General features: G+C 44.6%; 1 protein-coding gene across 3 annotated transcripts in view; it reads left to right on the plus strand.

Moving 5' to 3' along the window:
- The window catches only part of CLIC5 (chloride intracellular channel 5), a gene marked incomplete at its 5' end in the record, with an annotated part of 161,330 nt that extends 148,942 nt beyond the window's left edge, over positions 1 to 12,388 (plus strand). For all 3 annotated transcript variants that reach the window (XM_080664731.1, XM_080664734.1, XM_080664732.1), the window contains one exon: positions 7,474 to 12,388. In XM_080664731.1, coding sequence (XP_080520857.1) covers positions 7,474 to 7,641 — 168 coding nt within the window. In that variant the 3' untranslated portion in view covers positions 7,642 to 12,388. The remainder of the gene's footprint in view (positions 1 to 7,473) is intronic.
- Between the last annotated feature and the right edge of the window lie 10,632 nt (positions 12,389 to 23,020).

A 23,020-nucleotide genomic window follows, 5' to 3' on the forward strand; every position in this document is an offset into this window, starting at 1 on the left:
GTCATTTGTTTTCCTCCATTTCTTTCGTTTGTGATCTGTTTCTTTGTCACCGCATTTTCACTGCTTCCCTGAGTTGGTAGGGTAGCTTTGTGTGCTAGGTTTCCTATATGGCCCAGTGGGTCTGCCTCCCCAGTTAACCTGAGGTGGACACTCTTGGTGCACCCCTTTGTGGACTGTGTGTACAGCCTTGTTGTAATTAAGTCTTGATTGTTGTTGGTATCACTGAGAGGAATTGACCTCCAGGCCAGTTGGCTGTGAGGATCAGCTGTGTCTACGCTGAGAGAAGTTTGGTGTTGGAGACAGCCTTATAGGATTAGACTTGCCAAATTGCAAAAGCCTCTGTGCTCAGTTTGGATGGGGTGGACTCTCAGGGCAAAGCAGACAGTCTTGGCTTCCCGTCAGCCTTGCCCTTGTGCACACGTGCCGCCAGACCTCTGCCTTCCCCGGCTCCCAAGTCTCCGCCCGAGAGTCCAGATTCCCCCCCATAAGAGCGTGGGTCCCCAGGGGCTCGCCTGGAACTGGGGTTCAGTGCAGTCAGAACTGGGGTTCCGTGCAGTCAGGAGCTTCCGACTCCCTTCTGCTAGGGAAAGCCTGTTGCAACCTCCGCAGTCTTTGTGCACACTGGCACGTGCGCCTCCAGACCCCTGCCCACCAGGGCTCCCCTGGGCCTCCCCCGGGTCTCTGAGTCTCCAGGTGCCTTTCTTTCTACCTGACAGTCCAGACTCCCCCTGTATGAGCCTGGGTCCACGGGGTTTTGCCCGGAACTGGGGTTCAGTGCAGTTGGAACTGGGGTTCAGTGCAGTCGGGGGCTTCCTTCCCCCTCCCACCAGAGAAAGTCAGCCAGGCTCTCAGCCGCCCTTCCACTCTGCGCGCACAAAGACCCTTTGCCGTACCTCCAATTCTCTGTGAGCTTTTCTCTTTTTTTCTAGTTGTAGAATTTCCACTCAGCCAGCTTTCCTGTGGTTCTGGATGGTGTCCATTCTGTCTTTTAGTTGTAGTTTTGAAATTGTTGTGCGAGGCAGCAGTTTAGGTGCTTACCTATGCTGCCATCTTGGTTTCTCCCTCCATCTAGTTGTGTCTTTATGATACTCAGTGTCTGTCTACCTCTCACTGAGAAGAATCAGACTGAGTCATTGATCAGCTGGATATCTGCCTATCTTTTCCATCTGAGGTCCTAGGCTAGATATGCAGGCTTCTCTCCAATCACAGCACACACCAGCTTCAGTTGAAATCACTCAGCTGGGTGTGCACTGGTGTTCCCATGGGCTCGGCCTGAGCTGAGCCTGGGAGGGAATCATGCACAGCAGTGCTGATGGGTTGGGCAGATACAACCTATCCATAGGTAGACACTTTGGGTTCAGGGCCAAGCCAATGGTCAATGGTGGGTCCAGCCAAGTGATATCTCTTTGAAGTTATTAAGTAGCGCATGCCCCACTCCACCCCCAAAACATCCTTTATTCTCTTTTCCTGAGGAACAAGTGATGCCAGTAGGGATGATCTGACTCAAGTTCAGTCATACTGTGACATAGTGATATAATGGAAAGGCCTCCATTCTAGAAGTCAGGAGGTCCAAGTTCTGGTCTTATATCTGCTACCAACTGGCAGCATGAGCTGGGGCAGGTCATTTACTCCTTTTGGAAGTCATTTTTCTCTTGCCTAAAAGAAGAGATATGAATTCTATTCCTCCTCTTTTCTTCTTCTTCTCTCTCTTCCCTCCTTCCTTCTTTCTCACTCAAACATGTGCTGACTACCCGCTCAAGAATCGCTTGCTGAATAAGGTAAACAAACGGCTCTCCCAGGCCCTGTGCTTCATCCTATAATCTCTTCAGTTCCTTCCAGCTCTGAAAGACTGTTATGCCCCTTTCCTTAGAAGAAGTTCAGTGAGTGGTTCACTGGGAAAGGCTGGGATCAGAGGAGGATGGCCTGCGAGGGACAAAGGCTGGGCCTCACCTCCTGTCTCCTTGGATTTCTGCTGATCCAGCTTATCAGATCCCAGAGACCTGGCAAACCTCTGAAGTGTAGAAAGAGCGAAGGGGAGCCAAGTCAGGCCTCCAGCTTGGCTTCTGACGCCAAAACTTAATCTGGGCTGTGGGAGCTAACTGTTTTCATATGAAAGAGCAAATTCAGAACATGAGCCTGGAAGTCCCTGCAAACGTCAGAGCTTCCTGTGCGAACCTCACCCTCTCACTCTTATGTGCACTCCTCTCTCTCTCTCCTCTCTCTCTCTCTCTCTCTCTCTCTCTCTCTCTTTCTCTCTCTCCTTTTCTCCCTTTCCCCCTGCCTCCCTCCTGGCTCTCTCTCAGGTTCATCTTCATCCATGGAAGCCAAGTGGCTCTGGCCCAGGTGCTCACTGAGTGCCTGGTTTGAACTCTAATTGTCTGGCTCCCTTCTAGGTCTCATCTCCCCAAGTGAACCCAACACCCGAGGAAACAACCAGTTTTGTGACGAAGGCAGGCACACAGATTCAGGCAGGCAGGACATGGCGGGCCTTTCGTAGCCTCCGCTGGGACACTTGCCTGGAGCTGCGATCTGTCCAGCTCCTGCAGCAAACAGGAATATATTTTCATACATTGCATTTCTTCTGTTTTCAAGCTCATAGTATATCCTTTAAATGCTTGAGGATAAATTCCAGCATGGAGAGACCTGAGGCCGCTCTATCCATCAATTAGTAACCCACCACTTCTGCATGGATTTGCTCATTAGCCAAGACAGCCTCTTCCAAAGGCTTGTGGGCAAACCCAGGGGCCCTAACTTGCAGAGAGCAGAGACCAAGGAGAACTGGTGGTGACCACTGGCCCCAGCATTCCCTCTTGGTGGGTGTCATGCTGAAGACTCTGATTCCACTGCTTTTCCTTATTAGCCACACCTGAGCCGGACAGAGCAGGGAGGGGGTGCCTTCTTCAGTAACTACACAAAACTGGTCATTTTAACTGAGAGATCCTATCTAATAAAGAGGGAATATGCTAATTAACCATCACTCCGTCACAAGATGGCTGCACCCACAGCTGAGGCCAAGTTCCCATAAGGAGCCTTAACAGCAGAGACCTGAGGCTACACCCTCCCCCGCCCCTGTGGGACTTGACAGGGGACCTCAGGCTGTGCCCTCCCGCCCTGGCGTCAGGCTGGGGGACCTCAGGCCGCACCCCCCACCCCAGTGCCAGGCCAGGGGACCTGAGACCACGCCCCCCACCCAGCAGGGCTTGACGGGGGACCTCAAGGTGCACTTCCCGTCCTGGTGCTGGGCTAGGGGACCTCAGGCTGCTCCCCCCGCCCCAGCACTAGGCTGGGGGACCTCAGACCACACCTCACACCTGGCAGGGCTTGACAGGGGACCTCAAGGTGCACCCCCAGGGCTGGGTCAGGGGAACTCAGGCCACGCCCCTGCCCAGCGGGGCTTGACGGGGGACCTGAGGCTGTGCCCCCCTGCCTGATGGGGCTTGACGGGGGACCTCAGGCCATGCCCCCTACTCCAGCACCAGGCCAGGGGACCTCAGACCGCACCCCCTGCCCGGCGGGGCTTGATGGGGGACCTCAGGCCATGCCCCTCACCCCAGCACTGGGCCAGGGGACCTGAGGCTGTGCCCCCCTACCCAGCGGGGCTTGATAGGGGACCTCAAGCCATGCCCCCCACCCAGCGGGGCTTAACAGGGGACCTCAGGCCATGCCCCCCACCCAGCGGGGCTTGACAGGGGACCTCAAGCCATGCCCCCCACCCAGCGGGGCTTAACAGGGGACCTCAGGCCATGCCCCCCACCCAGCGGGGCTTGACAGGGGACCTCAGGCCATGCCCCCCACCCAGTGGGGCTTGACAGGGGACCTCTAGGTGCACCCCCAGTGCTGGGTCAGGGGAACTCAGGCCGCGCCCTCCGCCCAGCGGGGCTTGACAGGGACCTGAGGCTGCACCCCCCTGCTAGTGGGGCTTGATGAGGGACCTGAGGCTGTGCCCCCCCCCCCCCCCCCCCCGCCTGGCAGGGCTTGATGGAGGACCTAAAATCACACCCCCTGCCCTGGTCTGGGCTGGGGGACCTCAGGCCACGCCCCCCGTCCTGGCGCCAGACCAGGGGACCTGAGGCTACGCCCCCTGCCCGGTGGCGCTTGGCAAGGGTGGGACTGGCTGGGTCTGGATCTAGCCCAAGGCGGGGGGGGGGGGGGGCAACTGGGTCTGGGTCTCATGCGATTTTGAGGCGCATGTGGGTGGGCAGAGACTTGACTCTGGGTCCCATGGTGAGCCCCAGACTCTGACAGGAGGAAGGTTTTCATATACATTTTATTAATTTTCTTTCATCTCTGATACTTCTATTATAGAGATAGGGCAAATACCAATATTAAATTATTTCCCCTAATTAATCCCTTTTTAATGTGCACGAATTTTGTGCACCGGACCACTAGTTTTAATATAAAAAGGTAGTAAGTACTGAAGAACTAGGAAGACAAAACGAACAATGAAGTTCTACCTTTGGGAGGCAGCTACTACCCCCATGCAGGAGGTGCAAATGGAAGAGGTTGGAATTATTAAAACGTAGAGACTTTGATGAGGGGCCTTGGACCTCTGAGGTGGGGCGCTGCTCAGCTGATGCTGGGGGCCAAGTTCAGAAGACGGCTAGTGAGACTGGGACCGAACCTCTGCAGCAGGGTCCCTGTTGGGTGCTGGCCTTTCTGAGCTGGTGTGATGACACAGGTCCCGTGTGCTGGCAAAACAGCAAACTGGATGCAGCTGCTGTTACAGGAGCAAATAAGACTGGCATGAACAGGAAGCCAATAGGAAGGGGCACTTCCCTCTGCCCTCCTCCACCATCACAGGCTTTATCTCTAGCGCCCCCTATTGGTAGAGCCTAACAGGGAGTCACAGGCAAAACAGAGGTATGATTTGAGCAGTCTTAGCCCCAACATCACAAAGAAGCAAATACAAGGGTGGGTTTGTAGAAAAGCAACAAGAGCGGCATAACTGGCACTGGAGGGATTCCGAGGAGAGCTATTCCTTTGTCATTTACACAGGCCTGAGTGGCAAAGTGGAGAGAACTGTGGATTAGAAAGCAGGGACAATAATAAATATTAGTGATTACTCTGTAATACTGGTTGAATTAATTGTTTTCCTGTGTCACATTGTGTAAGCCACCAATTCTCTGGTGGCTGCAGTTTGCTCATTGCTAAGGATCTTCAGTCTTTAAAATTAAGCAATTTGATTACATTTGACAAGAACCACACTTTGATGTTGGGATAGCCAGGGATAGTAAAGATGAAATATAACTGTTTATGAAATCCCTGCTTATTTAACCTCTTTATCTTACTTTTTTCATCTGCAGAATGGGACTATAATACACTCTGCCTTATAGTTATTTAGAGATTTAAGTAGCTTGCAGAGTGCTCGCAGCAGTGCCTGGAGCAGAGCACATGGGAAATAAATGTTTGCTATTGTGGTTACTCTTACCAAGAGCATTGTTGAGATTATAGAGGGGCACAGAAATGAAGAAGTTGTGGTTCCTGTCCTGCTCACACCTAGGGAAGTGAGAGAGAGAGACACTAAAACAGTGACTGTGATTCAGAGTAGAACAGATCTCAGTGTTGTAATAGAAGTTCAAAACCGATGTAGGAGAATGGAGGGGGAAATGAATCCTCCTTGGAAATATGATATCCATGAGGCTGAGCCTTTCATGCAGTGGGTCGTCATTGTTCGCCACTCAGCACAGCTTTCCGGGTAACCCTGCACATCACTGGTAGCAAAATGAGGGTGAAAGCCCATGGTGGCTGATCTGGGGGTTCTCTGAGTGGGAAGATCCTGACCACTGGCCCCTGTCTAAGAAGAAAGCAAGGGAAGGAGTCAGAAGTCTGTGCCTTAGGAGAGAGAGAGAGGTGACCCTGTGCTATCCCTACTCCAGCCCCTGCGGGGCTAGAGGAAGGACCAGCTAATGTGCAGGCCCTCGTGCCCAGTGAACATAAAGTATTCAGAACTTCCAGACATTGCCAACACAGCGTTAAACCAAGAGCATGAGGCCCCTATGAACGCACAGGCCACATGTCTGTGAAGCCCTCCCTGGCTTGTGAGACCTAATAAAAGAGACCACCCTGCCCCTACCTATGAAGGAATGCATGCAAATGGGTAAAAGGTGGGTCTCAATGAATTATAATAGTATGTCATGTTTCTTAAACACTGAGTCTGAGTCAGCCACCCCGCCAAGCATTTATGTGTGTTAACTAAATTTATGTGTCTCTACAGTTCTCTCCACTTTGCCACTCAGCCCTATGTAAGACCAGTCCTATTATTACCTCTATTTTAGAGATAAAGAAATTGGGGCTCAGAGAGGTTAAGTAACTAGTCTGAGGTCACACAGCTGTTAAGTAGTGGAGTCAGGATTGCAGATCCAGTCAGTTGGGATCTAGAGCCTGTACTTTTAACCAGTATGCAACTCTCAACACAAACACCACTTCCCCGAATGGCCAAGTCCATGGCCCCCAGTGTGGCAAAGTAGAGAGAGAACAGAAATCGCTTTGTTCACTCCCATATCATATCTGGAACCTAGATATACATTCAATATATAACTTACTTTTTATGTTTTTACTAGAGGCCTGGTGCACGAAATTTGTGCACTCAGGGGAGGAGGGTCCTTCAGCCCAGCCTGCACACTCTTGCAGTCCAGGAGCCCTCAGTGGATGTCTGACTGACGGCTTAGGCCCGCTCCTTGCTCAGTCCTGATTGGCCGACCCCCAGCAGCAAGCTAACCTACTGGTCAGAGTGTCTGCCCCCTCGTGGTCAGTGCATATCTTAGTGAGCAGTTGAGCGGCCTTAGCATATCACTAGCATATTATGCTTTGATTGGTTGAATGGATGACCGGATGACTGGACACTTAGCATATTAGGTTTTTATTATATAGGATTCCTTTCTATAAATAAGGATGCTTATGTAAAATAAAATGGATACGGAAACATAGAAAACAATTTGATTGTAATTACACTTCTAGTCATCATATATATTTCTCCAAATATCTTGTACTTTAAACTTAATGATCTACCTGGAAGAGTTCTCCAGGTCATTGGAATTCCCACTGCAGCATCATTTTTACTGGCTGTCCAGGACACCATTGCCTTTATGTATGATAATGTGTTCATTCAGTCATATGTTGCTGGACATCTGTGTTGTGTACCATTTTTTTTTTGCTATTCCAAACAGTCCTGTGATCACATACGTGTAGCTAAATCTTTGTGTACATCCATGATTATTTCCTAAGGAAAAATCCCTAGAAGCAGAATCACTAGGCCAAAGGGAAAATTATATTAACTTAAGAAATATAAAATAAAATAATGCAAACCAAAATAAAATACAGAGGCAGCACTTGCCGCTTGCATCACACACGCTTTGCTGCTGGTCTGGTGTGATGCATGGGGGTTCAGGGGGACTTGCTGTGCACACATCCTGGGTTGCACCCTAACACCTCCTCAATGACTTGCTTCCTGCTCTCACACCATCTCTGTTGTAGATTGTGGCCAAGAAATACCGCAACTACGACTTCCCGGCAGAGATGACAGGCCTGTGGCGGTATCTCAAGAACGCCTACGCCCGGGACGAGTTCACCAACACCTGTGCCGCTGACTCAGAGATCGAGCTGGCCTACGCCGACGTTGCCAAGCGCCTCAGCCGATCCTGAGCATGGCCACCTCGGCCACCTCGCCCCGTCACTGCTGCAGAACTCAGCTTCTCCCAAAGGACTCCTCTTCACAGACCCCCCTCCATTTTGCCTCGGGACATGTCTTTAATGGTCAGGCCATGCATTGCTGGCATCATTCGAACTCCAGCCTGCCATCTTAGTGAAGGTCAGCGCCAACCCATCTGATCACACAGGACTCTGCAAGCAGAAATGCTAGACCTAGTCAAGCTCTCAACCTTTGGGTCCCGTCTGGGTTCAGCGTATTTGGGGTCAGTGTCGCAGAACCTACATACGGGATTGTCACTGGCCCCTTCTGCCAATATCAAAATATCTCCTCAGATGCATTAGAAACATGCAACGCCCTGTTCTCTTCCTTCTTCCTCTTTGTCCGTAACTCTGAGGCCAAGGACAAATGCCATCTTAGTTCTTCTTACATAAAGATCCCCTGCTCTTAGGGGGTTGGAGAGAGTGAATGGAGAGGGACCGAGCAGGCTGTGGATTTTGACATTGGGCAGACACACCTTGAGTCACTCACTACTTTCTGACACTCCTGGACACTGAAGCCAGACTTGAAAGCCACGTCAGGCCCAGTCTCAGTTCACTGCAGTGATCTGACGGTCACAGTGCCATCGTGCACCTGGCTGACACCGACCTCGGTGTTTATGCTGTCCAGGCCTTGCCAGGAAAGGAAATTGGCATCAATTCCAAACTGGGGGATGGGGAGGGGAGGGGAGGGGAGTAGTGTTGATGCCAAAAGGCCCTCGGGGGTCTACCAGCCATGAGGCTTGCTTGCTTAGGGGTAGTTGCTTCCTTGCAGGTTACATGCCTGGGTTTGGCTATGTTTATCTAAAAGTGGATTTGGGTCTGTGAGAAAGTAGAAGAGCGTGGGAGGTGGAGGGATTGGTGAAGATTAAAAAAATCCTTTATGATGCTCAGTGTTCCCTGGAAATTTTGAAGACAGGTCTTCTCTCTCATAAACTAAGTCTTGAACTGATGTTGTCATGTAACTACCAACCTTATAGCAAAAAAAACAAGAATTGGCCAAAAATGACTTTGCAGGCTCTTCAGATTGTTCCTGGATACGGATCTGCTACCTGGGGGCTTGCAGGCAGCCGCTCTGGGCTGATCCAGCTGCAGCCTCCCCTGGGAGAGAGTCACAATGAGGAGGTGGCATGGTCATGGAACCTTAGGAAGAAAGTCCTTGAGCTATTCTGACTGGGAAACCATGCGGTTTGAACTTGAAAAAAACAGGATGCCCATCTGGGTTAATGTTCCTACCACCTGACTCAATGACCAGATGAACAAAAGGAAACTATTTTTTAGATAATATTGCTCTCCTAAGTCGTTCTTCTTGAGTTTTGCCTCCTTAAAATCTGACCCTGCTTGAGTATGGTGACCAGTGCAGAGGAAACTAAGAGAAATGAACTTATCATCAGCTCCCTCTCCCATGAACGCCCTGTGTGAGGAAATCCACTGCCACAGACCCTCACCTTCAACAGTCCTCCCTTCTGTGTTGCCTGCCAGTGGAGAGTGAGGTTCCCAAACGCCGGAAAGCCCCAGGACTTGACTCATTGCTCAGGGAGGGCAGTACGGCATGGGTCCTCACCATACAAACATCAACAAATTCCAGCCCAAGCAACCCCCAAGGTTAGCTGTCTCCAGGGATCTCAGGAGAAAAAGGGCACCCCTCGATCAGAGCAGAGGGGAGGAAACAGGGGGGTCTCCTTCAGCCCACTGAGGAAGAGGAAATTGCTCAGTAGGACATTTTATAAGCCTGAGAGTTTTGAAAAAGCAGAATGAGTTGATTCATTTCCACCTCTAAAGGATCCTTTCCACAATACCCTGGACACTTGTTTCTCCCCCACTCTAAGGTTTTTAAAAAGGAGAAATGGTGAGGAAATAGTCATTTTACCATAAGGAAAGCCCTCCCCCCCCCCCCCCCCCCCCGCTCCCAGCCTTCTGGGGGATGAAAGCTTGAATGATCCCAGGAGGCCTTTTAATTAGTGTGAAATCCTTCCCCAACCTTGGCAGCTCAGGCTAGGACCCTAGAGGCAGTCAGTGTTCCTGAGCCCCTCCGTGGCACTGTTCTAGAAGCACATTCGGGGAACAGAGAATACAGGGAGCTCAGGCGGGCCAGCTCCCTCAGAGGTGTTGGCACCCACTAACAACCCTGACTTGATACTCAGAATTCCAACAACTGGAGAGTCTGTAAAAGCAGTTTTTAAAAACAAACAAGCCAAACCAAATCAATATTGTTGTTTCTAGATGTTCCATCTGTGGCTGACTCAATTTTACATAAATAACGCTAATAGGCATGGGGTGGGGGCAGTTATGATTAATTATAACCATTTATAAGAGGGGGAGGAGTTAGAGATGGAAAGATACTTAATTCAGGAATATCTTTTTATTTCAACATTAGATTATTATATAATGCAACTATTGACTTAGAAGTTGAAGGTCTTATGGCCAGATTTATCAGAGTATTTTTAAATAATAATAATAATATAACCTGCTGATTATTTTTTTTCAAAAGAGATTTTTCTTCAGCCTTCTGAGGCTAGGCCATCACCTTGTCATATACACAGCAAATCATCTCCCAGCAAGTGTGGTAGGTTCTTAGGTGTCCCAGGACCAACTCACGGAGTCTTGAAGGTTTGCAGTTTGACCCCACACTCCAGTTTTAAGATAGGAGGCAACCCTTTGTCATGGGTCCCCAATGAACATTGCTCCTGCAGAAAGCATTTCAGTGGCCCCAAAAGGGTTGAAATCCTGTGAGTTTTTTTTTAAATTTATCTTCCGTGACTTTCACGTCACTTTCTTTTTCTTTTTCTTTTTCTTTTTTCTTTTTTCTTTTTTTTTGAGGGACAGAGGCAGAAACAAGAGTCAAACTCAATGACTATGTTGAATTTTCCCATCTACTCAGCACTGCCTACCTCTCAGGTTAGCCCAGAGTGAAGATATTGGGTAAGATTTTAATAACTCTGAAAGATGAGCTGGGTAAGTAAAATCTTGACTGATCCAGAGCATAGTTCCTTCTATCGCTGACCTTCATCTCTTGACAAAGGCAGTCAAATAATTGCCCGACAATTCAGAATCACAGGCACGAGTAGGAGGATCTTGTTTGAAACGAGGGATACAGCTACCTGGCATGAAACTAATGCCTAGAAAAGTGAAAAACACTCCAGTTTCTTTGGCCACAGGATCTCAGACTAAGCTCAGCTTCCCAGGGCACAGCGCTGTCCTCTGTGTACACTTCTCCTGCTGGGGGGCCAGTGAGGATCTTGAATTTTCATTAGAAAAAAACCTATTTTCTAGTATTTGTCAAACGAAGCAACAGAAGCTCTTCACCACACCAGTGCCCATTGGCCGCTTTGCCGACAGACAATACAAAACATCGTAGAGTTGTTCCAAAATGATCACACCTGGGAAAGACCCTGAAGATCTCAGAGTCCCAGGAATCAGCAAGGTCTGGAAAAAGAAAAGTAAAAGGGAGATGGAGTCAGGAAGCTGCAGGTCTATCTAAGAGTTTTTCATCCTGAGAAACCAGCGGGAGTCTGAGCCTAAAATTAAATTGGCCCAGAGGCAGCAGAGGCAGCAGACAGCCGGGAGGGGCTTGTGAGTCTCAGCCCCTGGCCTGGAGCCATCTCAGGAGCAGAGTGGATTAAAATGACGGAGTCTCCTACCTTGGAAAGGTGAAGCTTTAACTCATAGTTAAACTTAAGCCCAGGACTCCCAAGGGATCACTGACATTAAAAAGAATCTTAAGCGTTAGATAAAGAAATGTGCACGCAAAGCACCCTGGTTCTGATGTCAGGAGCACTGACGGGTCACATCACTGGCCTTGGGCTCCTTCTGCACACAGGCCTATTGTCTTCTGTTCATTACTCTTCAGCCCTCAAACCAAACAGCAGGTGCCGCCTCAGGAAGGCATGTTCCTCTCCCTTTGTCAATATTCTCCTCCCAGCTTAGTTTCAGGACCCTTTCATTTCATAATTAGGTATGATTCAAGTGTGCACAATTTTATTTAATATTACTGAAGGAAATAGATCCAAACCTTCCCTCCCCAACTGAACATAAAACGAAAGATGGCCTCATGAGAGGGTTTGGGCTAATCTGTGTGTCTATAAAAGCAATCTGTTTTATGGCAAAACATAGTTTTAAGGAACCAGTTATCTAAGGTATATTTTATGTAGCTTGAGATTTCACAATATTGACTATGCATATATTTAAAATATAAAATGCCCAGCCGATGTTTGAATTTGTCTTACTTTCCTGACCACCTGGTTGTCCCATTTGATAAGCTGGAGAGTTAACTAATTTAGCAAAAGATGCCTAGATTTTAGGAAAAACAAACATCTCATTTAATAAAGACACTTGATTTTCTCAAGACCTTTAACTGTGGTGATAAAATAACAGGTCTTGCTTTTCAGCCTTAATGAATGTAAAATGCCTTTTAATGAAGATATTACTGAGTGTTTTCCTCATATGAACCGGTTATAAATTTGTTTTCCAGTCTCAATTGGTATTGATTGATTCAAATAAAGTTGGTTTATTTTCAAATATTACCAAAGAATCATCAGACTTCTTTCTTAAGGTGGGGAGATCCTGTGCTGTTTTGAATGACAAGTATGAAATACTTATTTTTTCTAAATAAAGGCTTTTTATTTTATTTTTTATTATAAAAGAACATACAAACTTCTGGTTATAAAATAAATTTTTAAAAAAGAAAATATGTCCATTCTCCTTAAGAATTAAAAACAGATAAAAAGAAAAGACAGAAGAAGAAAAGGAAAAGCAAAAAGCCATCCAAAAACGGATTTTTATTTTAGCAAGGCTAAAATTCTATCATAGTACATGGCTAGGTAAAAAATAAATAAATTAAATAAATAAATAAATAAATAAATAAATTAATTAATTAATTAATTAATTAATTAAATTAAATAAAATTCTGATGCTCCTTCATGTTTCTCATTTCAATTTCCTGTCTGCATTGTAGGGGGTAGGCTTACAGAGACAGTCCAGGAGTGATTTAAGAAATACTGTATTAAAATGCCCTCTCGGCATTCCTGGCCTGAAATTCCCACTTTAGCACCACATCACTGACTCTGGATTATGGACCCGAGAGTCCTCAGCCAGTTTTCCTGGAAGTCAACCTAATCCCTGATAAGGACCTCTATGAGCATTCACATTGCTAGAAGGTGCAAAGGTCCTGGCAGTCCCTGTGTCCTACCTGCTGTCTCAGAACCTAGCTTCTCATCATCTGGGACAGGATGAAGCACCTGGCACAGGAAAGAAGTCCTGGTGGGAGAACAGGTGTAGCAGATGCTGTCACTGGTCATCTCTCTATCCTGACCACCCCTGTCTCCCTCCAGCAGAGCTCTGATTGGTCGGAATCCATCTCCCTGTGCCTCCCCACTTCCCTCCTGACCACTCTCTCCATACGCTTATGTGACTCAGGTGAGTGCATTTCCAAGCCCATTTCCAGGGGTGAATCATGAACGGTCTGAGCCCTTCCTCTGGCTGTGGTTGGTTTCTGAGTAGGCGCTTGATCAAGTTCCACCCAGTATTGTGAGGGAATATTTGTTCAGGAACTTCTGAGAAACATCTCCTTTTTCTTAAGAAAGTGATTCCTGCCCAGCTGATGTGGTTCAGTGGTTGCGTGTCAACCTATGAACTAGAACAAGCATGTCAAACTCAAAGGCTACATAAGCCAAATAAACAAGATTTAAGTCTATGTGGGCCACAAAAAAACAAAAGCTTCAATTTTCATAGAAATGTAGGTTTATTTCGATAGAGACATGCTGAATACAAAGGGCTGAAATAAATGAGTAATCGTTAACATAAAATAATAGAACATTTTAATAAAAATTAATATTTTTTCTTGAACATTAACTTACCAGACACTGAATAACTGCACAAATTAATAAACATAACACAAATAAACCTATTTTTCTTGTTCTCCAAGAGCAAAATATTTCCTGTTGCGCACACCAAACAAGTCAGTCCAGGACTAATGACGTGGCAATCGGCTGCTAAAATATTCACTGCTAGTATTAGTGGAGAGAAATGGTGCGCCTGCGCATAAGGCACATAAGGGAAATGAATGCAACATGATTATAGTAATAATACATTAGCAAATGTTGTAGTTCCTTATTAATAACTAGTGCCCTGGTGCATAGATTTGTGCAGATTGAAAGGAAATTAATTAAAAGGTGGCCGGTGGGGCAGGACTGGGTGAGAGGGGCTGGACAACCTCCTGTGGTCCCTCCCAAGGGCATCTGCCGAATGAGTGTGGTCCCTCAGGCAGGTGGGGTCCCTCAGATGGTGTGAGAGCAGTTGCAGGGATCAGACCCAAAACCAGCTCTCCGACATCCCCCAAGGGGTCCTGGATTGCAAGAAGGCGGTTTGTGGGTAACGCACCCCTGAATCAGGCTCCCTTCTCTCTGGTTCCCGGGTTCGTCACCCAAGAACCACCACTGCCAAGTCACCAGAGTTCAGCAGCTCCTGTGTTGAGTGTCTGCCCTCTGGTGGTCATTGTGTATTATAGCTACTGGTTGGATGGTCCCTTAGCCTTTTATATATATAGATTATGTATAACAGGATATTGTAAAAATTAAGTTACAAAATTTTTATTAAAACATTTCTTACATACTGTTATATTGGCTGGGCCGCAAAAATATTTGTTGTGGGCTGCATGCAGCCCAAGGGTCGCGAGTTTCACATGCTTGAACTAGAAGATCATGGTTTGATTCCTGGTCAGGGCACTTGCCCGGGTTGCGGGCTCCATCTCCAATAGGTGACATGCAGGAGCAACTAATCAATGATTCTGATCATTGGTGTTTCTATCTCTCTCTCTTCTCCCTTCCTCTCTGGAAACAATAAATCAATATAAATATATTTTAAAAAAAGAAAGTGACTCTAAGTTGATACCTGTGGGAGGCCTGCAACTGCTGGCCCTCTGGAGACCATGATAGGCAAACCTTGGGGGAAAGGCAATACCTGCAAATGGCATCAAGAATGGAGAGCCAGGGTCATGGATGGGACCACTGAGCTACTGAGTCAGCAAACTACGAAACTGGCTCTAAATCTGTATTTCCAGTTCTGTAATAGATTCCAGGTTGTTTGAGAGTGGTTTAGTTTAGATTATTATTATTATTATTATTATTATTATTATTATTATTATTATTATGAATGGCCAAAGGCATCCTAAGTGGCATATTAGCTAAGTTTGTTGTTGTTATTAGCCTATTAGGTGATCATATTGCTCACTCAGGAAGTGTCCATGTTTCCACTGTTTGAATGCAGAGGGTCTGCTCTACAGGCGGGCCACATGGGAGACTGCATCTCTCTCTGTCTGTTCTATGATGAAATCTATGGCATATGAGTGGCAATGACTATGCCTTGCATTGAGAACTGAGTCCTGTTCCAGAGAAGCTTCCAGAAAGTGAACTTGGAAGTGAGAGTATCTCATTATACTCAAAGGTGTTGTGAGCCATGTCTCTTTTATTTTTATGTCTAGTAGCTGAAGTCCTCAGAGTTCCCAGTAGGTTTTTCCTTACACAAAAAAGCATGGGGTATCAGACTGGAGAGGTAGGAAGGTCAGGATTGAAAACAAAGAGATCAGAATTCTAATCATGTGTCCATCATTAAACTTCTATGTGACCTTGAATGGGCCCCTTTCTGGGCCTCTGTTTCCCCAAGGCAATTATTATTATTTTTTTTTAAATATATTTTATTGATTTTTTACAGAGAGGAAGGAAGAGTGATAGATAGTCAGAAACATCGATGAGAGAGAAACATTGATCAGCTGCCTCCTGCACACCTTTCACTGGGGATGTGCCCGCAACCAAGCCACATGCCCTTAACCGGAATCGAACCTGGGACCCCTCAGTCCGCAGGCCGACGCTCTATCCACTGAGCCAAACCAGTTTTGGCCCCAAGGCAATTATTGAGGTCCCTTGCCTATGAGATGATGAGATTCCTGATGAAGAGTAGTTATTGATAATAAAGGATTATTTAGAGTGAAATGGCATTTCAGCCAATTGGAATTTCATTCTGTTGGAAGGTCTCACTCTGGTCTTTAATAGAAAAAAGATGATCACCAGGAAATACATGAATATTAGGAATTGGGGGATTTTTTTTCTTTTACAGTAAATTCCAGGCTATTTTGGAGTCAATTCACACCCATATCAGCCCCTTATCTTTCTAGTCTATGTCCAGTGAAATCTGCATCTATATGCAATGAAAATGAACCTGGGGCCCTGCAGTTAAGTTTGTTAAGTTACAATTATTTATGTAAAAAGTAAAGCAGACTCAAACTTTGGGAAGATTTTTAATGAAAAGTATGGGTGTTATTTTTAAAGTTTGAGTTTAACCCTTCTTTAGCTAGAATATCTGAATGCCCCAAATCATCTTATTTCTGAGTTTATTATAGGACTTGGAGTCTAAACCACACAAGGTACATAATACAGATATGGTGACAGAGACAAGCTTGGAATCAAGTACTCTCCCTCCTGTGGAGCTGTGCTTGGTTGCACGTCATTTTGTATTGGTCTGGAATAGTTCCTGTGTTAGCCACTCCCCACCACCCTCTCCCCAATTAAAAATTAAGCTCCTTTAAGGGATGGAGTGTAGGTTATCCAATGCTGTGCCAGGTCTCACCTTGGCTAGCACTCAGGAAAGATTAGATGCTCAAAAATAATTATTAGTGGTTGGCTGGAGAGGTCATGAGACAGTATTCTAGATTTCTGGGTTCACCTCAGATCTCACTCTTCCTTTCCCTGAAGTCCCTGACACCCACTGCACCTTGTTTCTGAAAATGGAGTGATAACAGAGAGCCAAGGAGAAAAATGGGTATTTGTGTTAGTTAAATATGTTTCTAATATACTTCTGAAGCATGGATGATTCTAAAACAGTCCATACAGCATGTTTCTGTCTGTCTGAAAAGATGAAAAGCTGCCCAGTGCTCATTGGATCACATGGTTGTGATTATGTAATGATTTAGCCAGTTTCCCAAGTTGGCCACAAAATTCTGCTTAGATTGGGTGTTACATTAAAAAATGGATTAGAAACTTTGAGATGAGGATGGCTCTAGTCTTACAATTATCTGGCTAAATAAGGGTTAAACAAATTTATCTTTTTCTTCCTGAATATATGTTCTTTAGAGAGGATTGAGAAAATACAGAGAAGCAAAAAGGAAGAAATTAAAGACTACCTTAATCCTTACACCCAAAGGTAACCACTATTAATTTGTAAATAATTACATTTCTAGGCTTTTACTAGCTGTTATTGAGAACTGAAACCAATGTACTTTCCTGCCTCTATGTTAAACAATCATGGGTAAATGTTATTTTCCTATTTTGTGCCTAACAATACTGGAACCAGACAACAATAACTTACTACTTATTCCAGAAAATCCTTGCTTATTTATGAAGACCAACAGATTGCTCAACAATATTTGCTTCAAGACCTTACCTTACAGTGCTCAGCAATGCAAAGCTACTATGCCAAAAATTGCCCAACCCCAACCAGTCCCTACGTGGTAAGACCCACTTCAGCTCTGGCCTTGAAACCCTATAAATATCCTCCCTCAGTTTTGCTCTTCAGAAATACTACCAAAGCTTTGTCAGGAAGGTGTTCTTTATTGAAATAAAACCAATAAACTTCCCTTTTCTTGACCAGTGAGTTTCTTTAGTGTGTGTTTTTTTTAATTGTCAGCTAACATTCTACATCCTGTTTTTAATGTTTTTCACTCTTATATCATGAACACATTTCCTTTTTTCATCTGTAACATCATTTTTATGTATCATAATATATTTAACCAGTTCCCTATTATTTGGTCTTTAGGATATTTCTAATTTCTTACTCTTACAACAATGCCATAATGAAGTTCTAAGAAGCTAGATTCTCCATTCTCACTGTTTCCCCTCAGAATGGGTTTCTGAAGATGAAATGGCTAGTAAATCAGAAGACATGCACATTTTAAGTCTCCTGATATATATTGCTAAATGTGCTTCCAGATGATCCCAACGTTCTCTTACCAGAAGAGTACGAGTGCTTATTTTCTTAAATCACTGCCAGCATTGGGTTTTATCATTTTTCCAATTCTTCTTAGTTTTGTAAGTGCAATAGACCTGATGGTATGCGCTTGTTGAGACTCTCTCCTGCGTGCACAATTCCACTTTCTTTACTGACTTCAGGTTTTGTCTCTCTCAGAGGGCAGTGTGCTAGCTTCGTCCTCTGCAGCTCAGCTACTATGTGTCCACGAGGCTGCCACATCATGGAAGGGGTTGACGATAAACTGGTTCTTGGGGCAGTTGTTCCCCTTTGGGCTTCTTGGTATATTTCTAAGTAGAAGAAAAAATGTAGGATGTCTCCTTTAAATAAAACATGAGAAAATTTAAAAAGATAAAACTCTTTACTTTAGGCCACACAAGAATTGCCATCCTAGATCAAACCCAAAGTATATATCCTGCCAGTAGAGTCTCAATATTAGGAACATGTTATGGGAAGGTATGTATGTGCGTGGGGGGAGGAGTACTTTCTGGCTTATAGATTTGGAAACATTAGTTTTTGGACTTATGAAGAACTATTTTCTATCAGAAATTTCCACCAGAAACTCTCTCAATTCATGGAGCTCTTGGCCTTCAGAGTAAGGTCAGCCCTGTCCTTAGGGAAGATGAGTATGCATAAAGTGAAGAGAGAAAAAATGGCAAGTTGGCAGGCACTGCACTGGGATTTGTGGAAGTGTGTAGGGAAGGGAAGTAAGAGAACCTGAAATGCTAAATCTGTATTTCTAGGGTAATGATCTCCAAAGTACTGTGGCCTCTAAAATAAGACCTAAGAGACAGGCACATTTTCAGTCTTCAGTGCTAGTTTAAATAATGCGGAAAGGAGACTTTCTATTCACCTGGAACCAAAGGACTTTTGGGACATGGTGGTCTTCGATCTTTTCTTTTGCCCCCTCCACACCCTCACGCACCCCACAACTCCTGGAGTACTATTTGTTATCACCATGTGTCTGTGATTCTCTGAGAGGTTATCAAAAATCAAATCAAGATGGCCCTGCCTATCTGGCCCGAATGTATCAAAATGCCACATAACCTGAAAATAAAAGCTGGGAGAAAGGTGATGAATGTGAAAGAGCATGAGATTCTAACTGAACCACTACGTAGTACAGACTGCAACAGTTCCAAGTTCAACATCCAAGAGAGACATGGAGCCCAACAGCTATCATGCGGTTATTTAATTCTAGAAAAGGGAACTATATGAGTGTGTTGAGGGGGGTAATGAAAGGAGCAGTTAAAATGTAAATTGCCCACTAGAGACTATTTTAAAATGCTGTTTGGAGTACCTTGCAAGGAGCTCCAAAGTCAATAATAAAAGACCCTATAAATGCATCAAGGCAGAAAGCCAAGTAGATGATCAGTGAGATCACTTGACCCAGAACTGCACTGGGGGATGAAATGGAGACAATATGAAGAGGCAGTTCTTTTCCTTTTCAACACTGTAAAAACGAAGAAAGATAATGTGGACACCCCCACTTCCTCTTTTGAAAAACATTGTCATAAATATGGACACAAACACAAATAGACTTAATGAACTGAGGGCAACAGATGCCAACGAGAGGTATCCTGAGGGAAAAGCCACTGGGTAAAATTCATGGTTAAAAGATGGGAATAAGCATCCCTGGGAGGGGCTATAACATATGCCATACAGGCAATAACACTGTCCCAGCTGCACCCATAGAATATTGATTCTCTGAGATATTGGCCCAAGGCTACTGTGTCCAAAAGACCAGCCAAATGCTGGGCTTCCTCAGGAAAGGCCTTGGCATGACACAGAAAGCTTTGCTTTTACTGGTGTAAAACCAGGGTGTGGGCATGCCTGTCTGCAGTTCTGATTGCCAAATGCCAGAGATTATGAACAGTGGCGATAGTCACCATGTTGAATGCCTATCCTGGGTCCTCTGGTGCTAAATGGAATGTGTTTGCATTATCTCAAATTCTTTTCATAATTTTTAAAAATTTTCAATTACAGTTGACATTCAATATTATATTAAAGGTGAAGGGGTTAAGAAGTACAAATTGGCATTATCCCAAATTCTTACAACATTCACATAATGCGTACCACTTTTTCATTTACAGAATGGGACTCTGAGGCCCACAGCAGTTAAGCAAATTGCTCATGTTCACAAGCCAGTAGGAGTTAGGATTTCAATCTAAAAGACTGATACCAAGTTTTAAAGGTGAGGAAGACAGACTGAAACACACACACACAAAAAAATAGTTTACTCTAATCGGAGGGGCAGAACTGTAATGTGATCAAACTCAAAGTAATGAAAAGCTTGTGAGTTGATAACCAGGTACAAGAGTGAGCCAGGTAACACATAGTATGGGAAACCCTGAAACAGCTAAAATTAAAAGTACAAATTGCTTAATAATGGGTCTTGGAAACTGTTCTGTATAAGTACATAAAGAGCTTCCTCGGTTGTTTTATAGGGGCACAGTTTTCATTATATGGATGTACCTTTATTTGTAAAACTTTTTAATTAAAAAAACATGCACACAATACAAAGCAACCCATGCAGTTCAAGAAGCATTAGAATAAAAAGCCAGTGACCTTTCGGCTGCAAACATTCTCACCCGTTCCCCAAAGGCCCCCACTGCTAACAGTTTCTTGTATTTACTTCCAGAAAATTTCTACATGTATATACACACATCACATTGCACATATATGTTCTTATTTTGTGAGAATATAGGATATGTGGGTGTATATGCATGTGTCATATGTATTTCATAAAAAATGGGAGGGCAGGATTTTTTTATCTTGCATTTTTTACTGAGTATATCTTGGAGAGCTTTTTGTGTGAATTCATGTTTCACGTTCTTTGTAACATCTGTATAGTGTTTCATTGTGTGACTGTAACTCAATTCACTCAGCCAGTCTTCGTTTAATAGACATTTAGGCCTTTTCCAGTCTTTGGCTTTTGAAATAATACTGCAGTAAATCATCCTTGCAGGTGATTTTCTTTTTCAAAAAATATATTTTTATTTATTTCAGAGAGGAAGGGAGAGGGAGAGGGAGATAAAACCTCATGATGAGAGAGAATCATCTGTTGGCTGCCTCCTGCCAATGCCCCGCACTGGGGATTGAGCCCACAACCCAGGCATGTGCCCCGACCAGCAATCAAACCATGACCTCCAGGTTCATAGATCGATGCTCAACCACTGAGCCATGCTAGCCAGCTTGCAGATGATTTTCAATGTGTGAGAGCAAATATTTGCAGGATAAGTTTCTGGTATAATTATCAGATTCCAGAATTTTTTTTTCATTTTTATTGTAATTTTAAATAGTAAATGCATTCAAATGGTTTAAAAATGAAAATAGCTTAACAAAATAAATATTGGAAAGTTTCACCACCCACATCCCTGATCATTATACTTCCTTCACCATCTGTAAATAAAGATTATATTAGTTTCTTGTGAATCCTTCCAGATTATTCTTTATTCAGTTGCAAGAAATAAAAATATATATTTTATCCCCTCTGTTCTCATCCCAAGAGTACATCCTGCATACATTCTTCTATATCTTACTTTTTTTTTTACTTAATGTATATTACAGATCTTTCCATAAATGAAATAGGGTTCATCCCCATTATTTTTACAGCTGCATACCACTTTACATCGTAGATATTTTATAACTTAATTAGTTCTCTTTTGATAGACACTAAAATTATTTCTATATATTTGCTACTGCAAACTATGAGTAAATGTATACATACTTCATTTTACACTTGTATGAAAAGATATATTAAAATGCATATGGTATGCTACCATTTGTGTAAAAGAATGCAAAGCTGAATTATACATCTGTATTGGTAGGAAATTTTTAATAATTCCTTGGAAGGATAAACAAAAAGCTAATAATGTTTCTTGCTAGGAAGGATGGGGACCAAATGAAAGGGAGCAAGGTAGGAAGAAGATTTTTCTCTGTACATCTTTTTATGTTTTACTAGAGGCCTGGTGCATGGATTGGTGCATGAATTCATGCACCGGTGGGGTCCCTCGGGCTGGCCTGTGGGGATCAGGCCAAAACTGGCTTTCCAACATCCCCCGAGGGGTCCCGGATTGTGAGAGGGCACAGGCCAGGCCACGGGACCCCACGGGTGCACGATTGGGGCCAGGCAGGGACCGTGGGAGGGCTCCAGGGCATGTCTGGCCCGTCTTGCCCAGTCCTGATCAGACAGACCCTAGCAGCAAGCTAACCTACCAGTCGGAGTGTCTGCCCCTGGTGGTCAGTGCGCATCATAGCCACTGGTCAAACAGACAAACAGTTGGACGCTTAGCATATTAGGCTTTTATTATATAGGATTATTTGAATCATGTGAATATGCTACAAGGCTACATGCCTATTTTAAAAATTATGTAATATGTGTCAAGATCTGTTTATGACATGTTCAGATGAACTCATGGGGGCTATTGTTTTAACCTTTAGGCTCTTGGAACAAAGTTATAATTGGCCATCATGCTTCTCTTCTAAATCCATCCCTTGGTTCTCCACCTGGCTTGCAGCACAACCACCAGCATCTGTGTCCACACATTTTCTTTCCCAGGTGGTTAATTTAATATTGCTAGCATTATCCCCTTTTCCTGAAACCCTAGCAACATTGGAAATCCCAGTTAACAGACCCTTCCTGTAGAATTAAATTAAGGAACGTGATCAATAGAAAATACCCCGTATCATACATAGATCCAATATTAGGTGAGGAGACCTGTGGTTGTGGAGAATCCCTGGGCAGCCGTGGTTTGCAAAGCCCATTCAAAGGTCCACGTGTGAAAGCAGGCCACACACGGCTTTGTGCTTCAGGCCCCAGGGGTCCCTCAGGACTGAACCTTCTCTGAACTGCTATTTCTGTGAATACCCAACAGTCTCCCACCACTTGGAACTTCTGAGAACCTAAAGTCTGATGTTGTCTTATTAGTTTTTCTTTAACCATGCACCCTCTACAACAAGTCATGCTATAACAAGAAGGAGGCATCAGGGGAATTTTAGCCATTTAGCTTCATAGATCATTTTTTCCACTTCTTCAAATTCTCCCCTCCCCCTCTCTTAAGAGTCCTCCCAGTGACAATTAGGTCCCCAGGGGCTTCCCTGCCCCTCTGGCTAACAGCTCCCTTCTATATTTGTATTATAATTTTATTACACATGAATTTACTGTACATTAGATTACATCATATAAGTTATCTCTTTTTAGAATTAGAACAACAACAACAAAAAGCCACTGACCCTTTTAGTGGGTGAACTCAAAGTTCAGGTGACAATAGATACAAGACCCCACAGCATTCCAGATATTCTTAGAATAAATTATATGAATAGT

Source organism: Plecotus auritus, assembly GCF_963455305.1.
Source record: "Plecotus auritus genome assembly, chromosome: 4".
NCBI lineage: Eukaryota > Metazoa > Chordata > Mammalia > Chiroptera > Vespertilionidae > Plecotus > Plecotus auritus.